Source organism: Phoca vitulina, unplaced genomic scaffold (assembly GCF_004348235.1).
Source record: "Phoca vitulina isolate PV1807 unplaced genomic scaffold, GSC_HSeal_1.0 scaffold23, whole genome shotgun sequence".
Classification (NCBI taxonomy): domain Eukaryota; kingdom Metazoa; phylum Chordata; class Mammalia; order Carnivora; family Phocidae; genus Phoca; species Phoca vitulina.
In genome coordinates this window covers 22,287,574-22,312,119 of record NW_022589726.1, presented here as the reverse complement: position 1 = coordinate 22,312,119, position 24,546 = coordinate 22,287,574, and the positions used below count along the sequence as shown (strand labels likewise).

Genomic DNA, 24,546 nt, shown 5'->3' with positions numbered 1-24,546 from the left:
CTGCTTTGTTGAAGATTAGTTGATCATATAATTGTGGGTTCATTTCTGGGTTTTCTATTCTGTTCCATTGATCTATGTGTCTATTTTTGTGTCCGTAACATACTGTCTTGATCACTACAGCTTTGTAATATAACTTGAAGTCCGGAGTTGTGAGTTTTTTTTCACGGTTGCTTTGGCTATTCGGGGCTTTTGTGGTTGCATACACATTTTAGGATTGTTTGTTCTAGCTCTGTAAAAAATGTTGGTAGTATTTTCATAGGGATTGCATTAAATGTGTAGATTAATTTTGGGTAACACAAACATCTTAACATTTGTTCTTCCAATTCATGAGCATGGAGTGTTTTACCATTTCTTTGTGTCATCTTCAATTTCTTTCATAAGTGTTCAATAGTTTTCAGAGTATAGATCTTTTACCTCTTTGGTTAGGTTTATTCCTAGGTATCTTATGGTTTGTGGTACAATTGTAAATGGGATTAATTCCTTAATTTCTCTTTCTGCAGCTTTATTATTGGTATAAAGAAATGCAACAGATTTCTGTATGTTGGTTTTGTATCCTGTAACTTTACTGAGTTCATGTATCAGTTCCAGCAGTTTTTTGGTGGCCTTTTGGATTTTATACATAGAGCATCGTGTCATCTGCAAATAGTGAAAGTTTGACTTCTTTGCTGATTTGGATACCTTTTATTTCTTTTTGTTAATCTGATTCCTGTCCTAGGACTTCTGGTACTATGTTAAATAAGAGTCGTAAGAGTGGACATCCCAGTCTTCTTCCTGACCATAGAGGCAAAGCTCTCAGCTTTTCCCCATTAAGGAAGATATCAACTGTGGGTTTTTCATATATGGCCTTTATGATGTTGAAATTTGTTCCCTTTATCCCTACTTTGTTGAGGGTTTTTATCATGAATGGATGTTATACTTTGTTGAATGCTTTTTCTGCATCTATTGAGAGGATCATATGGTTCTTATCCTTTCTTTTATTAATGTGGTATATCATGTTGATTGATTTGCAAATACTGAAGCACCTTGCAGTCATTGGGCTTATTTTCTTGTAGATTTCATGAGTAATATAATCATTTCAACAATGTCTCATAGGTAGTATTAAACATATTTTATAAATAATGAAATCTGAGGAACATAGAAATTAAATAATTTCCTAAAAATCACAAGAGTAGAAAGCATCAGAGTTAGGAAAATGATCCCAGATGGAATGACTTCAAGGTCACTTCAAAACCTTTAGGTATGAGCATGGTTAATTGATCAAGGACAATAATACAGTTCCATATGTACATCAAGGAGTTCTTCTACTGTTCAAAATGCAGTAACTTTTGAGGGGAGAAGAAAGGTCCCAATCACTACTCAAAAGGAAAACTTATTCTTAGGTCCAAGACCAATTAGAGAGATCCTCCAACATTTGTGATAGCCTGAATCTTATAGTTCAACACCAAGAGCAAAGCAAAATTACCTTTTATAATTCTTAAATGAGAAACAACAAATGTGATGTTTCTGCAAATGGAATGTAGTGAGAAAGAAAAAAAAAAAACTATCCCTAATACCCAGGAACTGATTTGACACTTACACCTAAGCTATGATGTCTTCTTATTGGACATAATCTCACAAGAACATCCACTTCAGACAAGATCATTGTACAACCCACAAAATGCCAAACATTTCCTTGTCAACTAAATGAACGAATGCTACTTCTTTACCAATTACATTTCTGCCTTTGCTCTAGCTGCCCTCCCTATAGATAAAATTTATTGAGATACCCAATCACAGTGTTGCCCTGATTTCTGGCACCACCAAATCTAGAACCTCTACTTCCTCACACCCTCCCCAAAATTAGCCAACCAAAGCCCAAATCCCAAAATAAATTCTAACATCCTCTTACTGAGACACCCCACAGCTCCCCACGGTGTGTGTTCTCTGTTGCTACAGTGAGTAAAAGATCCAACTTGTTTAACTGTAGGTGTTCCCTCAGCCTTTGACTGAAGAGCACTGATAGTAGCATTAATAATAAGTAACTGCTGGTAAATTTCACTAACCATTTATTGAGCCTATACTATATGCAAAGTAATGTGTTAGTTTCTAGGGAGTATTTGTGCAGAGGAGCTTATAATCTATTGAGGGTGAAAATAAGTACACTAATGAGGTACAAAATGCTTGGATTTTAAGAAGCAAAGGTTATATTGAGGGAATGAGGACAACTTCATGAAGAGGTGTATTTTGAGATTCATTTCAAAGTAGAGGAGGGTTTCTGGTTTCTACATGTGGAAATAAGAAAGAGGATATTAAGAGATAAGGTAAGAGCACTGTATTTTTCTTTCTTAAGCTATAACAACATTGTCTATAAAGCACTAAGTGCTCTAAAAATATAGGCCTTATTTATTCCTCATAATGTCCACATTTTATAGATGAAATTGAGAGAAGTTAAATCACTTGCCCAAGGTCACAAAGCAAATAAGTTACAGAGCTGTGATTCAAACCCAAGTATGTTTGACTCTAAAGTCCATAAACCTTAACCACTACAACAGTGCAAGCCAGGCTTTGTGAATAATGGCAACTCTGCCTTGATGCCCTCCAATGTTGAAGTTACAACTACAATTTAAGCTACTTAAGTACTGGACTCAGTCAATGTTGATAAAAACAAGAAAGCAAGCAAGCAAGCAAACAAACTGAAAAAGGTTTGAAGGAAGAAAAGAAAAAAATAATTGGTCAGTGTGGATAAGAATACTGTTACTGCCTAATACATGGAAAAGTACTGTGGTTACTCATATCCTCATTTGAGTACATACATACTCATTTGAGGATGAGTAAACACAAAACTCTCCAAGGCAAATTATTCTTTTTTTTTAAATTTTTTTATTGTTATGTTAATCCCCATACATTACATCATTAGTTTTAGATACAGTGTTCCATGATTCATTGTTTGTGCATAACACCCAGTGCTCCATGCAGAACGTGCCCTCCTCAATACCCATCACCAGGCTAACCCATCCTCCCACCCCCCTCCCCTCTAAAACCCTCAGTTTGTTTTTCAGAGTCCATAGTCTCTCATGGTTTGTCTACCCCTCCAATTCCCCCCCCTTCATTCTTCCCCTCCTGCTACATTCTTCTTCTTCTTTTTTTTTTCTTTCTTAACATATATTGCATTATTTGTCAAGGCAAATTATTCTACTGAATTTACATTGACCAGCTAAAGGTCCATCACAGGTGACCCAGTGATAACGTCTACTCTGATTGGAGGGGCCCTTCATGGGAAAAAAGGGACCCTAAAGGATGGTAGTCAGGAGAATAATTTACTTATGAAGGCAGTAAATATCAACAGTGACCACAAAATGGTAGCCATGAGACACATAATAATTATGAAAGAGAAAGGTTGTGTAATTTCAGGACAAATAGTGGTTCAGAATCCTTTCAGGGTATAACAGGCTTTAATGTAGGAGATAAAGTTAATAAATGATGCTCAATATTTAAGGAAATTTGTCAAATTTATAAACTAAATGAGCACTAAATCTAAAAAGAAGCAAGTAAACATAAACTTTTACAACAAAATCTAGGTTGAATTTAAAGTTTATAACCTTACTATTAAAAATTAAGACAAAAGTCACTATGAGTGTTACCCTTCTTTAATACACACACATATAAGTGCCCCTCAGACATTAAAACCCACTAGGTGGGCAATAGGTGACAGGAAAATTTAGCATCTCTTCATCTCCCAAGGATTTTTTTCTCCTTAGTGTGTAATGTCTTTATTGAGACTGTACTATGAATTACATTAATTCAACATGAATTGAATAAATAAGGTAATTAGCATGAATTATATGACCTAATATAACTAGGCAAATGTAGAGGACAATAAACTGGTACCTCACAGACCCCCATGGGGGACACCCTAGTAACGAAATAGAACTTTGCCTCTCACTCCAGAAACTCTATTTGCCTTGTCCCAGTGATAATCCTCTCTCCCCCCTCATATGTAACTGCTATCATGACTTTTAAAGTAATCACTCCTAGCTTTCAAAATTTTATCACTTTTTCAGTTTTATCACTCAAATATGCATCCCTAGTTATGACTGTTCCGTCTTGTCCATTAAAAAATGTTTGATTTATTTTAGGCTTCTTTTCATCTATAGAGTTGTCTTATATATCTTTTCCTTACAATTTATATACTGAACCCAGGCCCATTTGCCCTGTAGTTTCCCACAATATAGATTTTGCTGATTGCATATTAATGTCTAATTCTACATGTAGAATTTATCTTCTTTATCTTCTGTAGTTTCTGCAAATGAGCAGCTGGATCCAGAGCCTATATCAAACTCAGGTTTGATCTGAATATTAAAGATATATATGGTGAGTAATATTCCATTGTGTATATATGCCACATCTTCTTTATCCATTCATCTATGAATAGATGCTTAGATTGCTTCCATATCTTGGCTATTATAAACAACGCTGTTATGAACTTAGGGGTGCATATGTCTTTTCAACTTAGTGCTTCTGTTGAGGGTATAATGCTAAGTGAAATAAGTCAATCAAAGAAAGGTAATTACTATGTGATTTTACTCATGTGGAATTTAAGAAACAAAACAAATGAACAAAGAAAAAAAGAGATAAAAAGCCAAACTCATAAATACTGAGAACAAACTGGTGTTGGCCAGAGGGGCAGTGGGTGGGGGGAGGGGTAATAGAGGGAATCAAGAGTATACTTACCTTGAGCACTGAGTAATGTATACAATTGTTGAATAATTATAGTCTACACCTGAAACTAATATAACACTATGTTAATTATACTTCAATTAAAAAAAAGAAAAAAATTCAAAGATTCATAGCAAAAAAAAAAAAAAAAAAGATATGTGTGGTGTTTGCCAAGACTATAGAATGCAAATATCTAGTCTCTTTGTGATGTTAACAGCCATTGATGCATCATGTATATATCTCTTAATTCATCAGGAGTTGCAGAATGGTGATATGCTTCTAGTTTTTTTCCATGTGTTAGCTGGGATACTTTTATAAAAAGAGATACTTCATCTATTTCATGTACTATTTGGTTATGCAGTGGTATAGTACATATGGGAAAGGCCAGATGAACACTTGATTCTTTCATTTACCAGATAATGAATTGGTTTCCTATTATCTTCTGTGAGCGGCCAATCCTTTCTTTTTAAATATCTATTATGAACTCATGGATTTAAACCCATCTGATGGGTTTCAATCTATGCTATTTCTCATCCTTATTGATACTCAAATAATCCCTTCTTAGGCTAATGGATTATCTTCCCTTGGCTGCTGATGTCTTTTGATATGACCCTCCTAGTCTTTGAAAGCTTCCTAACTATCCCATGTGTCAAGACGGTCCAAGCTTGTTTTGTACATTTCCGGCTTCAGATTTGGAATTGGCTACTTCTCTAAGAAGCCCTGGTTTCTGGTAAGAGTGGCTCAGTCGGTTAAACATCTGCCTTCGGCTCAGGTCATAATCCCAGGGTCCTGGAATCGAGCCCCATGTGAGGCTCCCTGCTCAGCGGGGAGCCTGCGTGTCCCTCTCCCTCTGCAGCTCTCCCTGCTTGTGCTCTCTCAATCAAAATAATAATAATAATAATAATAATAATAATAATAATAATAATAAAATAAAATAAAATAAAATCTTAAAAAAAAAAGAAAAGAAGCCCTCGTTTCCTCTAATGTGAAATGGTATTTCAAGACCACAATATAAATGCTAGGGATGCTCACTGCTACTGTTTTTATTTTCTTTTCCTTATTGTTTTTAGGAATTTCCAGTGGATATAGCAGCTATATATTTATACCTTATGAGTTCACATTGATGTTTCCAATTCAAATCCAAGACTACAGAGTTGTTTTTTTTTTTTTTTTAAGATTTTATTTATTTATTTGACAGAGAGACAGAGAGCACACAAGTAGGCAGAGCGGCAGGCAGAGGGAGAGGGAGAAGCAGGCTCTCGCTGAGCTGGGAGCCCAGTGCGGGGCTCGATCCCAGGACCTTGGGATCATGACCTGAGCCAAAGGCAGCTGCTTAACCGACTGAGCCACCCAGGTGCCCCAAGACTACAAAGTTTTTAACTTAACATTTTTTGGTACTACATCTGTGTCTCCTTTGTCCTACATTAATAATCCTGATTATTATTAAGGATGAAGAGACAACAGAATTAGAAAATTTCATAATTACTCATTTGCTTTATCCCACATCAATACGTTCTCAGAATAACAATACTAAGACTACCACCACAATGATTACTGAAACACTAAACATTTTGGGTATATACTATTGCTCAGTTTTGCCTATTTTGAGCTTCATATATATAGAATCATACAAAATGTATTTATGTCTCTTTTTCCACTCTATTGAATGTCTGTGAGATTCACACTAATCAGAGGGTTTTTTTCCCATTGTCAGGTAATGTTCTACTACATAATTCATAGAAAATGAATAATTATTTAGAAAAATTTATCTGGTTCAAGTGCAGTGACCATTTATCACTCATAATAGAAGTTCAAGAATTTGGCCTCAGAGACCACATAGCTTGTACTCTCTTCGGATTGGTCTCCAGACCCCAAAAAGTGTGTTGATATAAACTGCACTACATTTTCCTGAACTCCATTTTCACTTCTCATTCACATTTCATCTCTGGGCAAAGTAAAGAAACAGAGATATTGATGGAATTATCCTACACACTCAAGCCTCAGTCAGGCCAGTTAGATTGATATAGTATAAATTTCCATAATCTTATGTCAGCACTGAGCCTATAGGAAGCCATACCTTCAGAGAATCATCTATATTAGGAGGAAAAACCTTGAAAATCAACCATTTCTGTGTGTCAAGTCTTTGGTCTCCAAACCTCTAGGAGTTAATTAACAATTTTCAATATTTGAAATGTTCTAACAGAAATCTCCTAACTACCTCTATAAATCTTGTTTCTCCCTTTGCCTGACATCTCAACTCAGGATGGCAATCATGATTATCTAATGCTAATCAGAAACAAAAATGTCTTTAATTAATAAGAAATATGAAACAAAGAGTTTCTTAACAAATACAGTACTTTGCAAGACAAAATCTTTCAAAGCATGGGACCCAACGAGGAAAAGTAGTAACAAATTAGGGTTCTTGATGGTCTAACTGCTGTAGTCCAACCTACCCAAGTTGAGGAAGGGTGAAATGATTCACCCAAAGCTAATCTCCTAGGGAACATAGTTCAGTAAAGGTATTAAAAATTTTTTTAATTGGGTTAAAATACACATAACATAAAGTATACCATCTTAACCATTTTTCAGTGTACAGTTGGGTGGTATCACTTTTATTCATATTGTTGTGCAGCCATCACCACTGTCCATCCCCAGAACTCTTTTCATCTTGTAAAACTGAAACTATACCTATTAAACAATAACTCAACATTCTCCCTTTCTCCTCAGCCCTGGCCACCACATTCTACTTTCTGTCTCTAAGTACTTCATATAAATGGAATCATACAGTTTGTCTTTTTGTGAATGGCTTATAATGTCCTTAAGGTTCACCTATACTATAGCACATGTCAGAACTGCCTTATTGTTTAAGACTGAGTAGTATTCATTGTATGTACATACCACATTTTACTTATCTTTTCATCCATCAATGGACACTTGGGTTGCTTCCAAATTTCAGCTATTGTGAATAATGCTATGAACATGGCTGTACAAATATCTCTTTGAGACTCTGCTTTCAGTTCTTTTGGCTCTATGCCCAGAAGTGGAACTGCTGGATCATACAGTAATTCTATTTTTAATTTTTTCAAGGACCATCTCACTGTTTTCCACAGCAGTTGTACAATCTTACATTCCCACCAACAGTGCACAGGATTCCAATTTCTCCACATTGGTTTTTTTTTTTAATAGTAGCTAACCTAATGGGTGTGAGATGTGATACTGAGCATCTCATGTGTTTATTGGTCATTTGTGTAGTTTTGGAGAAATGTCTATTCAAGTCCTTTGCCCATTTTTGAATCAGGCTGTTTTTTTGTTGTTGAGTTTTAGAAGTTTATATATTCTGGATATTATCTGGATATCCAGATATATGATTTGCAAATATTTTCCCCCATTCTATAGGTTGCCTTTTTACTCTGGGGATAGTGTTTTTTGATATACAAGTTTTTAAAATCTTCATGAAGACCAATTTGTCTATTTTTTCTTTTGTTACCTATGCCTTTGGCATCATATCCAAGAAATCATTACCATGTCCAATGTTATGAAACTTTTATCCTATGTATTTTTCTAAGAATTTTATTGTTATAGGTGTTACATTTAGGTCCTTGATCCATTTTTGAGTTAATTTTTGCATATGGTGTTAGGAAAGGGTCCAACTTTCTTTTACATGTAGACATCCAATTTTCCCAGCACTACTTGTTAAAAAGAGTATCCTTTTTCTATCAAATGGCCTTGTCACCCTTGTCAAAAATCATTTGACTGTATAAATGAGGGTTTATTTCTGGGTTCTTTATTCCATTGGTCTGTATGTCTATCTTTATTAGCAAAGGTATTTTTAACCATAGCACAATAGTGTTCTCTTTGCCTGCTTATTGTTTGGATCAAAGAAGAACATGAAGCTGGGTTCCAGCCTGAGGGTAGGGAGGTGTGTTTTTGTAAATTTCAGCCTTTTCTAAGAATGAGTAATCTCAGTCATTAGCCTCAGCCAGATTTACTCCCCATAAGAGAAATATTAACCCCATATGTTACTGTTTTGATAAGAATTGCATGTAAAATAAATCACTCATTTAGTACAATGCCTGAACTTTGGTAAATTTTAGCTATTAGATATGGTAGGCCAGTGGTCCCCAGAAGAGCAGCAACAGCATTAGCTGGGAATATATTAAACATGCAAAATCTTAAGACATCGAGATGACCAACAAGTACATGAAAAAGATGCCCAACATTACTAATCATGAGGAAAAGCAAATCAAAACCACGGTGAGCTATCACCTCACACCTATTAGAATGGGTATTACCAAAAAGAAGAAATAACAAGTGTTGGTGAGGATGTGGAGAAAAGAGAACACTTTTATGCCATTGGTAGGAATGTAAGTTGGTGCAGCTACTATTAAAAACAGTATAGAGGTTTCTAAAAAAACTAAAAATAGAACTACCATATGGTCTAGCAATTCCACTTCCAAGTATTTATCCCAAGAAAATGAAACACTAACTTGAAAAGATATCTGCACCTCCATGTTCACTGCAGCATTATTTACAATAGCCAAGACATGGAAACAGCCTAAGTGTCCACGGATGGAAGAATGGATAAAGAAAATGTCATACATATTTATTCAGGGAATATTATTCAGCCATAAAAAAGAATGAAATCTTGCTATCTGTGATAATATGGATGGAACTTGAAGGCATGATGCTAAATGAAATAAGTCAAAGAAAGATATATATAATATGATATCACTCATTTCTGGAATCGGGGAAAAAAAAAAAAACAGAAGAAAAAACCCAACTCATAGATACAGAGAACAGATCGGTGGTTGCCAGAGATGGAGAGGGATCAGTGAAATGAAGGGGGTCAAAGGTTATAAGTCATAGGGATGTAATGTATAGCATAGTGAGTATAGTTAGTAATACTGTATTGCATTTTTGAAATTTGCTAAGAGTAGATAAAAGTTCTGATCACAAGAAAAAAAATTTATAACAGAATGTTAGCTAGACAGAGTGGTGGTCATTTCATAATATATACAAATATCAATCTTTGTGTTGTATACCTGAAACTAATGTTATATATTATACAAAACAAATAAGCACAAATTCTTGGGCCTCATCCTAAACCTACTAAATCAGAAACCTGGGGTAGGATCTCAATTTTCTTAACAAGCCCTTCAGGTGATTCTGATATGCAGAGCCAACGCTTGAGAATGAAGGCCTACCATGATAAAAACAAAAACTGACATTCTCCTGACGGTATCTTATTTACAAATATCTTGCTATGTTTATCATTGACACATTTTAAAGGTATAAACTAGCAGTAACACAGGGAGTTAAATTTTTTTTTTAAGATTTTATTTATTTGACAGAGAGAGCCACAGAGAGAGAGAGGGAACACAAGCAGGGGGAGAGGGAGAAGCAGGCTTCCTGCGGAGCAGGGAGCCCAATGCGGGGCTCCATCCCAGGACCCTGAGATCATGATGTGAGCCGAAGGCAGACGCTTAACGACTGAGCCACCCAAGCGCCCCAATTTTTTTTTTTTTTAATTGAGAGCGCGCACTGGAGCGTGGAGGGACAGAGGGAGTAGAGAAAGAATCCCAAGCTGGGCGCCCAGCCCTGAGCTGGAGGCGGGCCTCCATCCGACCACCCTGAGATCCTGATCTGAGCCGACATCAAGAGTCCGAGGCCTAACCAACTGAGCTGCCCAGGCGCCCCTTTTCGTTGTTGTTTTTTGGTTTGTTTTTGTGGGTTTTGGCGGGGAGTTAATTTTAATAACATGTCTGGTGAAAAACGTGCTGATGGGCAGGAGAATGAGGTAAAGAGAGCCTGAGTGCTCAAGGCCACTACCAGCATCTACACTGAGAGCCGATAGTAGGAAAGATCGTCAGAAGATGAAGGAAACACTTACAGGGGGACACAGGAAGGGAAAGGATTATTTTTTTGCGAATTATTCAGAAATAGCTGTTGTATGTGCAGGAGAAGTGATGTCCTGTGGCTCTGCCGATGCCATCCTTTCTGGCTAAATGTCTTGTGTCCTGTTCTCTACCCATGTTGACCTTTCATTAACAACTCCTCCTCACCTGCAAGAGTCTCCTCGGCCGTCTGTCCGTCCGTCCGCTGGGCCAGCATGTTCCTCTCTCCCCTTGCCTATTACTTGTCTCTTTTCGCTCCCCCTATTCCTCGCGGGGGGTGCTCTTTGAGAGCAGGTACCACAGTCCCTTATAACTCCCTGTGGGCTCTAAAGGAGCCGCCTCTCTCCAGCCTCAGGGAGAAAGGGCGGGAAAGCTGCAGGAACAGATGCTCTCATTGGCTAACGTTTGCCTTCCTCACAGCGCGTGGGGCCTCCTGGGAGGAGAGTTTGAGGGGGTTTTTTTGTTTGTTTCCTGTTTTTCTTCTTGCAGCGAAGCACCGCCCTAATTCCTGGGCCTCGGGGCTGTTGGGGGCGTGAGTTCCGGGCTGTCAGGGCCCACGGGTCATCTTCCTCTGTGGGCGGGGCAGCTGTGGGAGCCTCTGCCCCCTCCCCAGAGATCCCCTGTGAACCATCATTTTAATTTGGACTCCTCTGGCCCTATAGGGGGCCCTCGACCTCCCTGGCAAGCCTTCTGCCTGCATCACCGCATACGTCTTACTGTTGTGAGCAACACTTCTGGAGTTTCGCAAGATTGCGAATTTTTGGAAGAACGATTTTTGAAGACCTAGAAATGGAGGTTTTCTGAAGACAAATATTCTAAGCAGGGGAAGAGGCAGGAGACTCGTTATGTGATCAGGGCAAGTAAAGTGAACAGGACAAAGGTAGAAGAAGCAGGGGAAGTGTTGCCCACTACATTTTCTTTGGGAAAATTTCAGCACACAGCAGAATTGCTTTAGATACAGACATAAATATAAATAAATATAAATTTTTAAATAAATATTTAAAATAAAAATAAATATAAAAATATTTTGCTACACAGAATATTTATTAAAAAGAATGGTAATCAAGGATTGAGATTTAATAAAATTATAATTTTTATTGCTTCATCAAAGATATTTCAAGTAAAACTTGTTTTCCTTCCCTTCTTTTCTATCGGTGTGTAGCAGTAAAGAATATAGTGCCTTCTAGTACAGTTTGGTACCACCGCCTTGATTCATACTTCGAGGCCAGCAGTTTTACCCACTATTGGTTTTACGCTGTTGAAGTAAATGGCAACACAGGTAAATAATGTCTAAGGATTATTATGAAAAGTTTTGACCTCATGATAGTCCCCTGAAAGTCTTGACTCCCCCAGGGGTATAAGGACTACATTTTGAGAATCAGTGCCCTAGGGAATAGTAAGGCCTTTTCTTTCTCTCTCTAATCATCATTCAGAGAAGGTAGTACACTTTAGTGAATTATTCAGGATCTCCTTTATGTGTGTGTACAGTTGTTCATCCAATTACATGCAAACACCATATTCAATTTGCAACCCACAGAAGAGATTTTAGAAGCCATTTGGACCAATAACTAGTCATTTTAAAGATTTTATTTATTTTATTTTATAAAGAGGGAGAGCACGCAGGAGCAGGATGGGGGAGGAGCAGAGGGAGAAGCAGAGAGAGGGGGAAAGAACCTCAAGTAGACTCCCCACTGAGCCCTGCTGGGGCTCAATCTCAGGACCCTGAGATCATGACCTGAGTTGAAACCAAGAATCTGACATGTAACTGACTGAGCCACCCAGGTGCCCCAATAACTAGTTATTTTAAAATGTTCTGGCCTGAATTCCATCATTAGAGTCTTTACCTAAATGTAATGTCTTATATTTCTTTGTCTGCTTTTAGGATTTTTTTCTTTCAGTTTTAAGCAGTTTGATTATGATGTGTTTGACTATAATTTTAAGTTCATCTGTTTGGGTTTTTCTGTGCTTCTTGGATCTGTGGATTTATACTTTTCACAAAGTTTGGGTAGTTTTCAACCATTTTGTATGTATGTATGTATTATATATTTTTTTCTACTCCAATCTCTTTCTTCTTTCCGTCTGAGAAATCTGTGACATGAATATTATTCCTTTTGATATTGTCCTACAGGTCTCTAGGACCAATTTCAATTCATTTCATTATTTTTCCTTCTCTTATTTATATTGAATACATTTCATCTTCAAGCTCAGTGACTTTCTTCTGTCATCTCCATTCTGCTGAGTCCCTACAGTGTTGCTCTAGGGTTCTGCTATGCAGAATCTACCACTGCTGCACAGTGGGGAGAGGGAGTAGCTCTGCTCTTCTTTTTTTTTTTTTAAGATTTTATTTATTTGAGAGAGAGTATGAGTGGGAAGTAGAGGGAGAGAGAATGTGAAGCAGACTCTGTGCGTAGTGCAGAGCCTGACACGGGGCAGGGCTTAGTCCCAGGACTCCAAGATCATGACCTGAGCCGAAACCAAGAATTGGACACTCAACTGACTGAGCCACCCAGGCGCCCCTAGCTCTGCTCTTTATTAGCACTTCTCTGGTATAGAATAGAAGGCTGAAATAGGGCTTTGCTCTTCAGGGGCTACCTCACCGCTGGTGAGGAGGGGAAGGACTGCTGCCAGTTTGGGGACAACCATGGTGTGGGATGGGTAAAAATCAGAATGGTCCCTTTCCTATTTGCCAGTCTTACAGCTAAAGAATAGAATCTTCTCTCTTCTTCTTCTTCTTCTTCTTCTCGTCCTTCTTTTCTTTTCTCCTGTCTGGGCCATTGGAAGGTCTGGATTTTAGGCTGCTCTAGTGTCCAGGTAGGGATATATATGAGACGAAAAGAAAACCCAAGGAACTTGTAGCTACCTTGTCCCCTAAGTCCTGAGACCCTTAGTCTGCTTGTAACTGCTTTTTGGAGTCTTCTGGTAGTTTTACATATTTAGTCCATGGTTTGTGGAAGTTGTTGTAGGAGAGGTTGAATGGAGGGTGATTAGTTTGTTTTATTTAGAAACAGAAGTCTCTTGGGGCGCCTGGGTGGCTCAGTTGGTTCAGCATCTGCTTTCAGCTCGGGTCATGATCCTGGGGTCCTGGGATTGAGCCCCACATCAGGTTCCTTGCTCAGCAGGGAGCCTGTTTCTCCCTCTCCCTCTACCACTACCCTCTGCTTGTGCTCTCTCTCTCAATGTGTGTCAAATAAATAAATAAAAATCTTTAAAAAAATAGAAGTCTCTTATCTCTATGTTTTTATTAAAAAAATAATTTGTTACTTTGATAGGTCAAAAATTATTACTTATTTTGTAGTTTTGTTATAGTCAAAGGAAGAGCTTATTTTTCACATACTAACCATTATTTTAATTTCTACATTGCTTAATTTGGGGTTTTACTCTTAATTGGAATAACTCATAGACTTTTTTTGGCAGATTTGTTTCCTGTTTGCTTTTTTACTCTTGTTTTAATTTTTTAATGTACAGAATTTTATGGTTTTTACATAATCATGTCAGTAATTTCCTCTGTGATTTCTTCCATTAATTTTATGCTTAGAAAATCTTTCTTCTTCCTAAAATCCAATAAATACATATACTTTTCCCCGCTTTCATTTTCTATGTTTAACTCTTTGATCCCTCTTAATTTCAGTATTTGGTGAAACATGAGTATTGTGTTTAAAAAATTTCAAGTTATTAACTATTGTATCCTATACATTGTTCTCATTAAAAGTTACTCCTAACTTGTTGAAAGTTAGATCTAATAACAAATAGATAAAAGCTCCAGTCTTTTTTTAAAAATATAAAGTGATTTTAAGGATTGGAATTTTATTTATTTATTTATTTATTTATTTATTTATTTATTTATGTTTTATTTATTTATTTATGTTTTATTTATTTATTTATTTTTAAGTAAGCTCTACGCCCAGTGTGGGGCTTGAACTCACAATCAAGTGTGTCACATGCTCAGGGAGCCTGGGTGGCTCAGTTGGTTAAACATCTGACTCTTGATTTTGGCTCAGGTCTGGGATCTCAGGGTCATGAGATTGAGCTCCACATCAGGCTCCATGTGGCTGGGTGTGGAGCCTGCTTAAGATTTTCTCTCCTCCCTCTGCCCTATCCCCCACTGTGCATTCACATGCTCTCTGTCTCAAAAAAAAAAAAAAAAAGTCACATCCTCTACCAACTGAGCCAGCCAGCTGTCCCAGATTGGAATTCATTGTAAAGATATAAGTTTGTTCTTCAGTGCCACCAGTGGAGAATTGGGGACTGTATATTTGGTAGCCAGCATAGGTCCTGGAGAGTGGTGAGATATGGCCCAGGCCAGGGAGGCATATGTTGGGAGTGGAGCATGAAACAGAGGTGGGGACATTATGTCTTGTTCTCTGCAGCTCAAAGTGCTAGTGCACCTGAGTTGTGCCTACAAGCCACACAAAAATAGGCAGCAGGCTGGTTTTGGCCCATGGGCCACAGTTTTCCAACCTCTGCTCTAGGAACCTTGGTAAAGGACAGACCAGAGAACCAGAACTAGAAGGGAAAACCCTCTCCTCCTGCAGTCTCTCCAGTACCCTTTACTACAAAGCTTAACATCATGTCAGCTGAAAAAGGAAAAATATTTAAAAGGCCCAGATCCATTTTCACATTCAGGTAACAAAAGCAATAAATTGGTAACTGGCATAACCAGTATGGTAGAAATTATAGTGAGGAAGGAGAATCTGAATTTCTTGCTCAAAGCTTTGATTAGTGAAATGATAGAAGAGGTGGTATAGCAATTTCTTTTCTCTAGGTGGAAGATGAAAAATAGGAATCTTTGAGTTACCTGGGAGATATAGAGAGTTCTCATTCCAAACTTTTCCTTCAGTACACCATTTACCTTCTCATCTGTAAATGTGAATAATATTATCCACTTTTCAGTGTTGCTGAAAGAATTAGTGATAATTTATACACAATACCTGATCCATAGGCCTTCAATAAATAAGTAGTAGCTCTTCTTCCCCAGATGGATCAAAGGCTGAGAAAAAGCCAAGGGAAGAAGAGTAGGATTAAAATAGAAAATCAGATGTGATTTTTAAACAGGAAATGGAGATGTGTTTTTTGAAATGAAATATTTAGAACCGCAGCTTTGAAGGAAAAAATGAGGAAAGTTATGCAGTATAATTCCAGAATGTGTATTGTGAATTGAGAATGCAAATAAAGCTTACTCTTGGTTATATTCCTGAGCATGGGCATTTATTTATACCACTTAATTTGGAGGAAAGCAATTTTTAATTAGTGAATTTGGATTTTCTGGAATTTTAGATCTGTAGAGATTAGGCTAGAAATAAGCTTCTCTGTAGTGGGTTGTAGGTCTGGGATATTTCAGTTCTCTGATTCCAAGAGTTACATATATATGGTAAATGATTTCTACTCTGCCATTTGTGTGTGTGTGTGTTTCTGCTTTGGCTTCATTTGTACAGTATTCTGGGAATTGACAAGGGCATGGATGGCTGGGAGTTACTATAACAGAATTGAATGTTGTCCAGAATGTAGCGTTATTGTGGGACTGCAGCTTGTCTGTGTCCTGGGATGCCCTGAGCCTCATATTGAAAACAAAAATCCTCAGAGAAATGGGTTTTTGGTTTTGAGATTTAACTGATTGTAGCAGAATGGTTCTTGGAGCTCCCACATTATGGGCTCATGGAAAGATATAACTATTAATAATACTTGATTTATGAGAGATTTAATTTATATAGACTCCTTTGGGTGAAAAAAAAGTACTTGGGTAGGATTTTGCTAATACCAAAGCCCTCATTTTTCTCATGTCATTTTTGGAGGGATGAGTATAGATTTTATATTTGTGGGGAGGGGTGTGTTACACTGGGTGTTTAGAGCTTCTTGGGAGGAGTCAGAGAGACCAGATCTTCATATTTTTGGGATAATTGCTGAGAAATTTTCCTGGTCCTCCAATAAGATCACCTGGATCTATAATCTCTAGATTCACTTCTGGACAATTGTGCTGAGGATTAGAAGGATGAATGCCCAATTACTAGTCTGTCTCCATGCTTTTATGGAATCTTAATATTTTTATTTTCACATGTGAACCTCTTTAGTTCTCCCAAAAGCCATGAGTCGACTGGTGGGTTTATTTGCTGAAATGACTGTTGTGGGGTTATTGACATTAAAGTGGAAGGCACAAAGTGGTTCAGGAGAGGAAAAGAGTCTTTTGGGGAAAAACAACTAGCAGTTGAAGGTTAAGTTGGGGAGTTGTAATAGATTGTTGAACAGGTTTATATTATTTGGTTTTGGGAGAGATAAACTGAATCAATGCAAGATAATTGAGTAAGCAAGACCTAGAACCTTAGGGTCCCAGGACTGTGGATCAAGGAGGGGCAGTGAGGTATAGATTGGGGTTAAATCAGAGGATGCTACTAAATTTTGCTGTACTCTTGTATGGAGTTTTTCTTAATGAAGTTAGAGCTGAATAACTATGTGAGGGAGTAAGATTAATAAAACCTCTGACGTTCTTAGAATTTTGTATAGTAATTAAAGGTTGCTATGCCTAAGTCAACCAAGTTCCTCTGGAGTCCTCAGTCACAACCACCATAGAGGAGTCTTGATATCAACAAAAAACAATAGATCTTCCTCTGGAACTTGAAGCAGAAAGATTTAGGCTAAACATTATTCCCAAATATCCTTTTTCTTCACCACCAGCCAACCCCAAGCCTTCCAGAAATTAAGAGCTATTGATCTTTCTCATAACAGGGTGGCGCTAGGTGGTAACTTCTGGTTTATAATCATAGATGATTAAAATTGGAAGGGATGGTTCAGTCTTGTTTTTCTGGAGCTGGAGTTGGTGTCTCCTGATTAGAGGTATGACACTTGTTTGTACTGACTCTTTTCCTCAAGAAATTGTTTTTTCTGAAGTGTCTTTTTCTTTTGAGATATCAGAAGAAGAGGGCTGGCAAGTAGATTTATTCCAAAGAGGAGCAAAATAACTCCAAGGGATTGGTGCAGCAGAAAGTTTGTCATCTAGCTGGCTTTCTTGTCCTCTGAGCCAGCTGAGTGGTAGTGGGACATTGGTTTCCTGCCTCTCATTTTTTGTTATTCCCCTATTACTTACAGTATATTTATACAGAAATCTATATAGAAATGAATGGTTATGTATAAATGAAAATGTTTTGTTTTGTTTGGTGTGGGTTTTTTTTCATATAATTCTTGTCCTTTGATTTCAGCCTTTCCCAAAGGTTTCTAATTGGCCTCTTTTCTCATCACAGGGGTATCAATAAACATGGTTTGATTTGGTTCTTTTTTTTTTTTAAGAGATCCAGAGGAGGGGCAGAGGGAGAGGGAGAGAAAGAATCTTAAGCTGCTCCACTCCACACCCAGCACAGAGCCTGACGTGGGGCTCGATGTGGGGCTCAATCTCACAACCTGAGCCAAAATCAAGAGTTGGTTGCTTAACCGACTGAGCCACCCAAGTGCCCCTGATTTGGTTTTTGTCTTTCTTTCATGATGTTACCATTGTGTGCAGCCAACCTATCTTTACCTGGAGTCAGTTGATATGAAGGTCAGACTTCACTTACTCTCCTCTTATTCTCAAAGCAGACAGTTTTGTCTTTTTTCTCTGATGGTTGTCCCATCCTACGGCCAGTGGCCTATGCAACCAGGAAGTATAGCCAGACCAAGAGACTACACAAATGAGAGAAATCCTGCTCCATGTGGTTCTGCCTCTCAGTCTGGCAGCTCTTCATTGGTGCACTGTCCCTGTGCTGATGTGTTAGTCTCCTGTTCTTGGAGATCCACAGTATCCTGCTCTAATTTAAAGACTGGGAGAAGGTACAGTGAGTGCTTGTAGATCCTTCTGATTCTGAGCTGTGAGTGTGGAGATAAACTTCCTCTTGCTCTGTAGTGGAGATACATAAAGGTGTGGAGAGGGTCAACCTTGGAGAAAAGGAAACCTAGCTCAGTAATTAACAACTCAGGCCTTAGAATTAGGTAGACTTACGTATGAATCCACACTCTACCTCTTACTGCTGTGTGACTACTTACAGCTGTGTCATTATGTTATGTGTCCTTCATACCTTGGCCCTAACCTACCTTTCCAGTCTGATGATCTGCCACTTCCTTTCTCATTGTCTACTCCCCACTCCCCAACAGTTGTGTTTTAACTGAGTGGAACTACCTAGAACCTTGTTGGAAAGGTAAAACCTCTGGCCCCATCCCAGACCTAATGTACTGGAATCAGTACTTTATGAAGTACACATTAAAGTTTAAGAAGCACTGGTCTAAGCTACTTCCTGGCACTTTTATTCCTGGCAGAAACTATGTCACAGTCCAGCCTGTGACTGCTGAGTATATGTGAATGTCCTTTAGAGAAGTATGATATGCTTTTGCAATTTGAAGTATTCTTTGAATAATTCCCAACTAAGTTGTGTCCAAAATAAGAAGTCCTTGAGTAACTAGCTTCCTTGGTCCCCTTCATTTTCAACCCTTTGAGATATATCCCGCTCCTTTCTCCTGATTTCCTGGGAATTTCCTTTAAATCCAGAGAAATCCTCCTCACCAGAGAGAAGCTTACACAGACTCAATTAAATGCCTGCTCTGTGTATAAGGAAGAATAGTGTTAGGTGCAGCAGGGGCCATAGAAATTCAAAGGCTATTTGGCTCTCAGGAAACTTTTTATTTAGTTGGAAAGGCATAAACATTCAGAGTAAAATTAATTTTATGCCTTATATTTGGGTAATCCTTTGTCATCTACCATCACCTCTTCTGAACCTCTCCAATAATTCTGTGATGTTGGTAGGAAGGGATTATTAGCCCCCCCCCCCCTTTAAAAATAAAGAAGTCAGATCCAAAGATATGGAGGGATTTATCAATGCCATATGGCTGTTAAAGAGCCGGGGGGTGGGGTAGGTGTCCATGTCTTTCAGCTCTAAGTCCAGGCTGTTTTCTTTTTAAAACTATTGTGCTGTATTGTACTCTCTAGTACCAGACTAGTTTAAAATAAAGAAAATGCAGTGTAGGATTGCAAAAGTTTAATGTGGTAATTAAGAGGAGAGAAATCATTTGAAAGAGTGAGGGGGCTTCAGTGAGGGAAGGATTCAGCAGGATTTTGAAAGATGAGCAGAATATATCTGGACAGAGAAAGAGGGTGAGCAATCCAAGAAGAGGGACAAGAGATAGAAAAGCAAAGTCTGTTGAAAGAATAATGATTAGACCAGAGTTCTTGGTCTATTTGGAAACTGGATTGTTTCGATCCAACTGAATGAGGCATCTGAATTACCCAGGTGTGAGAATCATTGTTTAGGGTAGAGGGACCACAGTGATTCCCTCTTTCCTTCATATTCTTGCACAGAATCCCCCATGTGGAGAGTCAGGGAGACATGACTGTCGATCTCTAGGTGGTGGGACCTAAAGGCGGGAGTTTCTAGGTCGGGTTTTGTTTGATAGACTACCACATTTACTTTTTAAAGGCATTGTATTACCTGTTTTAGATAGTTGGGAGCAGCTTCTTTCACCTTAGGGAAATGTGAGTAGATGGGTGTTCAGGACCACAGAAAAATAGTGAACTTCAGAAATTGGTTGAGATCCAGGTCAATGAGAAGTGGCAGCATTATAAAGGGCAGGGAACAAACCCTGGAAATTATAAAGGTGATTCTTAGGGGTGTACAGGCGCCGAGATCTGGATTGGTTTAGACCTAGAAAGAAGTGGAGTCTGATTGGACCACCTACCTGGGTGGGATCTGGCAGCTCGCCAACTAGGACCTGAAAGTCTAGGCCAGGGGTGCCATTGTGACGTGGTCCAGCCAGCCTCAGCTTAAGCTCGTGCCTTGGTGGGGGTGGCCCAAAAGCAGTGGCCCCGCAGAGGGGGGAGCGGGGCCATGGCTGAGGTGGCTGGGCCCACTGGTGAATCCAAAGGCACTGAAGTTAAAAGCCAGCAGGCCACGGAGAAAACCCTCACGGCCGTGCCGAGGCGGGGCCTGCTCTCCGTGCTCAAAGTGTCCCAGCTGTTGCTCCGAGCCATCACCGCGCACAAAGGGCTGACTCTGGCTGCCCTCAAGAAGGAGCTTGGAAATGCTGGCTACGAAGTGCGCCGTAAGTGCTGCCGCCACTCGGGCGATGCACCCTGGTCTGAGGTTAAGGGCACGCTTCTCCGGGTCAGTGGCAGCGATGCCTCTGGCTACTTCAGGGTCTGGAAGATTCCGAAGCCGAAGAGAAGGCCAGGACGCCCGAGGTTGGAGGAGGGCACGCGCTCTTCGAGGAGGACCCTTCCCGGGCCGCGGAGCCCACGGCGGCGCTGCACGCGTCGCAGGGCAGCCAAGAAGGCCAGGGAAGTCTGGAGACGCAGCACGAAGGTAAACACAAGGGGGCGGAAGAAAAGGACAAGAGCCAAGGACTCGGTGCGTTCCAGAACCAGGGAGGAAGTGAGGGCCAAGGGGATGGATGAGGGGAGAGGACGGACCATGAAGGAAGACATCAGGCCTAGGACCCGAGAGAAGAAGAGGCCAGGCCCGAAGCCCAGGGAAGAGAAGAAGCAGGACCCGGTGAAGCCGGTAAAACGCACCATCCAGAAGACAGCCTTGGTTAAAACTGACCAAAGTTCTAGCAGTCAGGGGAAGACTCATGACCTAAGGTCTGCTCGCACAAAGACTTCCACTAAATCTGAAAGTCTTCAGAATGCAGCCGGGTATTCGTAGTGTGGGAGCAATTTCCCTTCCTCCAGGCACAGATGCCTTTCCCCATAGGCTCTAATGAGAGCAGCTCTCACACACTCAAGTGGACAAAACTATATACAAGACCTTTCCACTACATTGTGTCCGTTTCCTCTTTGCCGCACATGGGTACGCGTGGGTGTTGAGGGGAGACATACAACAGGGACATATGGGGTGAAGAGACAAAAAGATGTCGAGATTCTGTTCCTGCTTCAGGCCTCAGGACAATGCCTTTCAGAAGGAAAAAAGAAAACAGGTAGAAGAAAAGCAGCAACTTGGGGGGATTAGACAGAAGTGTTGAATTAACGTTAGACACCCTATCAAATCCAGATTGAGTTTTGGGGAGAAGGGCTTATAAAGAGAGAAGTGGGGGGCATCGTCCGGGCAAGAGAAGAGTAGACAACTTTAAGTTGAGTAGTCCCACTGATCCAAAGTGTTCTTAACTGAAATTCCTTTTAGGAAAAAGGCCCTTCTCCCAAAGTTGATTGTAATGGGTCTATAGTTTTTGCCTGACTTGATAATAGTATTTTAACTGTAAAACTTTCTTATTATGTCAGTCTTCAGTTAAATGAGAGTGTGTGAAAGCATCTAGAACAGGGCTTGGCACAGGGTAGGTGCTCATTACTAAGAGTTAAATAAGAGTATAAATAGTTTGTGATGATGTGATAATGTGCTATAGCAGAAAACTCTACCAGATCAGTACTTAATGAGACCAGGATTCTAGTCAAAGTTCTGCTACTCTGACCTTGGCTGAGTTGTTACTTAACCGTTTATAGTCTTGTTTTCCTTCTCTGTAAAAAAAAGGTTGGAATAGGGCTAGGATTGTTTTAGGTGGTTTTAAGTGTTAGTAAAATAAAGACTTAAAATATCATGACATTAGGCTTTGTTTGACAAAATGCAGTGAGGGAATTTTCAACTGGGAAAATACTAACTCCTAGAGAGGAAATTATTAAGATTTATAGAATACATATCAGAAATATAAAGAGATGGGAAGGCTAACTAATGAATAGCTAGGTCTTTTGCTTTTCTTAAAAAACAACATGTATTGAGCACCATATACCAAATATAGAGCAAATGTTTTGTTTTGTTTTGTTTTGTTTTGTTTTGTTTTGTTTTGTTTTGTTTTGTTTTAGTTCTGAATGCAGAGATTAAGAACAGCATGGGAATAGTTCTCATGCTATAGGTCATAATAGGACACAGAAATGGTTCCTAGGGAAGTAAAAACATCAGAGTAGCCAGTTCAGGGAAATGACTTACTGTTTACAGCTGAAGCCAAAGGGGTAGGGAAAAAGGAAGCACTGGGAAGGTGCTTTTCATTCTTGTAAAGAGGTGAGAGTGACGGTGGGAGGTGAGAATGATTTGGAACAACCTGGGGAGCTTTTTCAGTGTACCCGACCAAGCTTTTCCCAAGAGTCTGATATCTTCTACAAGGGGGAACAGGGTATGTGTATTTACACACACACAGGAAGGGAGGGAGGGGTAGGAAAGAAAGCTTAAATGATACTAATATTCACCCTCTCACACCCTTAAATGAGAATCACTGCTTTAAACCTATGCAGAGCTACTAGCAAAATGCTTGTTGTGCATCTCATCTATAGATGATCTGAACTTTGAAACTCCCCCCTGCTGTAATTAGGTTCACTGTGCACTTGAATTGTCTGTGAGTAGCAGAATGAAGCAAACAGAGTAAGAGAATAGGGAGCCATCTGGTAAAAGGTAGTGGGAAACACTGTCCATTGAGCACACTTAGAACAAAGTTAATCAGATGTCTTTATGATAGCCAGATGTATTGCCTCTTTATAGTCCTGGGAGATTTTTACCTAAACAATCAGATGGCCTAGAACTAGAAGCCTTTTCTCCTAAGATGGGATGGGAAGGACACTGGCAAAAATTTTTCTAGATTTCCTAAGAATCATCACAGTTCTATATGTATTGTGATGATTTCTTCATTTAAGCAAACTTCCAATCATTCAGTCAGTAAATTTGGCAGAGCTATTAAGTGTCAGGACATTTAATAGTGAACTGGTCATTTCAGATTATTTTTCATTGGTAAATTTTAGGATGGCTATACTCCAATGAAATACAAGAAATGATTTTAACTCATTGGCAAGCTATCCACATTATCTAGGTCATAATGCTAGCTGGGTCTTCTGTGAAAGGAATTCCCAAGAATAGTTAATCTCATCCTAAGTATTCACTAATGACTAAATGCCTGCAAAATTCTGGGCACTTTGCTGAATGAAGATGGATAAAGCATAATCCCCACTTTTCACTGCTCACATTCTAGTGGCATATTTGGGTTTTTAACTTTAGTCAGAGCAAATGGAACATCCCTGACCTCAATTCTTTGCTTTCCTTTTATCTCAACTGCCTCGTGTGATGATGATCAGAAAACTGTTGGACTTTAGAGTGGTAACAAAGTTTAGATGCTCTCTGGCATCAGATATTCAATGATTGTTGATAAAACAGTTAAGAGAAATACAAATGGCCTTTAAAAACATGAAAAAGGTACAATTTTGGGGCGCCTGGGTGGCTCAGTCGTTAAGTGTCTGCCTTCGGTTCAGGTCATGGTCCCAGGGTCCTGGGATCGAGCCCCACATCGGGCTCCCTGCTCCGCGGGAAGCCTGCTTCTCCCTCTCCCAATCCCCCTGCTTGTGTTCCCTCTCTCACTGTCTCTCTCTGTCAAATAAATACAATCTTTAAAAAAATAAAAAAGAAAGAAAAAGGTACAATTTTACTCACAAGGGAGATGCATATTAAAACAATAAGATAATATTTTTTTAATCAATTCAAAGGTTTTGAGAACCTACTCCATTGGTGAGGCTGTGGGAGATCAGGCACTCACACACAATGCTAGTGAGCATGTAAATGGAAGGAATCTGTCTTTCATAATTACAAATGCAAAGGTCCTTTGATCCAGCAGAACCACTTTATCTTTTAGATGTAAATGCATTTGTGAAAAGACTTATGTCCAAGGTATTCAGTGCAGTACTGCAGTAACAAAACAGAAAAGTAAATAATCTAAATGTTACTAGGGGACTGGTTAAACTGAAGCTTCCATACAGTGAAACTGCACGCAGCTGTAAAAAAGGAGGAGATTCTCGATGTATTATTATGACAAGCACCCAAAGATATAGTAAGTGAAAAAACAATTCAGGACATTAAGTATACCATACTACCTTTTGTGTAAAATGAAGGAAAATATACCTCTTTGTAATTGTATAAAATTCTGGAAAGATACACACAAAAAAACTAACTGGTTCTCTACTGGGAGGGGAAGATGATGGGAA

At 39.1% G+C, this 24,546-nt stretch overlaps 1 protein-coding gene across 1 annotated transcript in view; it reads left to right on the top strand.

The window, feature by feature from the left end:
- LOC116642630 (testis-specific H1 histone) overlaps positions 1 to 23,759 on the top strand; it is a 38,329-nt gene extending 14,570 nt beyond the window's left edge. Inside the window, exons 2-3 of the mRNA XM_032421109.1 lie at positions 11,752 to 11,868; positions 20,367 to 23,759. Of these exons, the coding sequence (XP_032277000.1) occupies positions 11,752 to 11,868; positions 20,367 to 21,241 (992 nt within the window). The 3' untranslated portion in view covers positions 21,242 to 23,759. The remainder of the gene's footprint in view (positions 1 to 11,751; positions 11,869 to 20,366) is intronic.
- Positions 23,760 to 24,546: the final 787 nt, after the last annotated feature.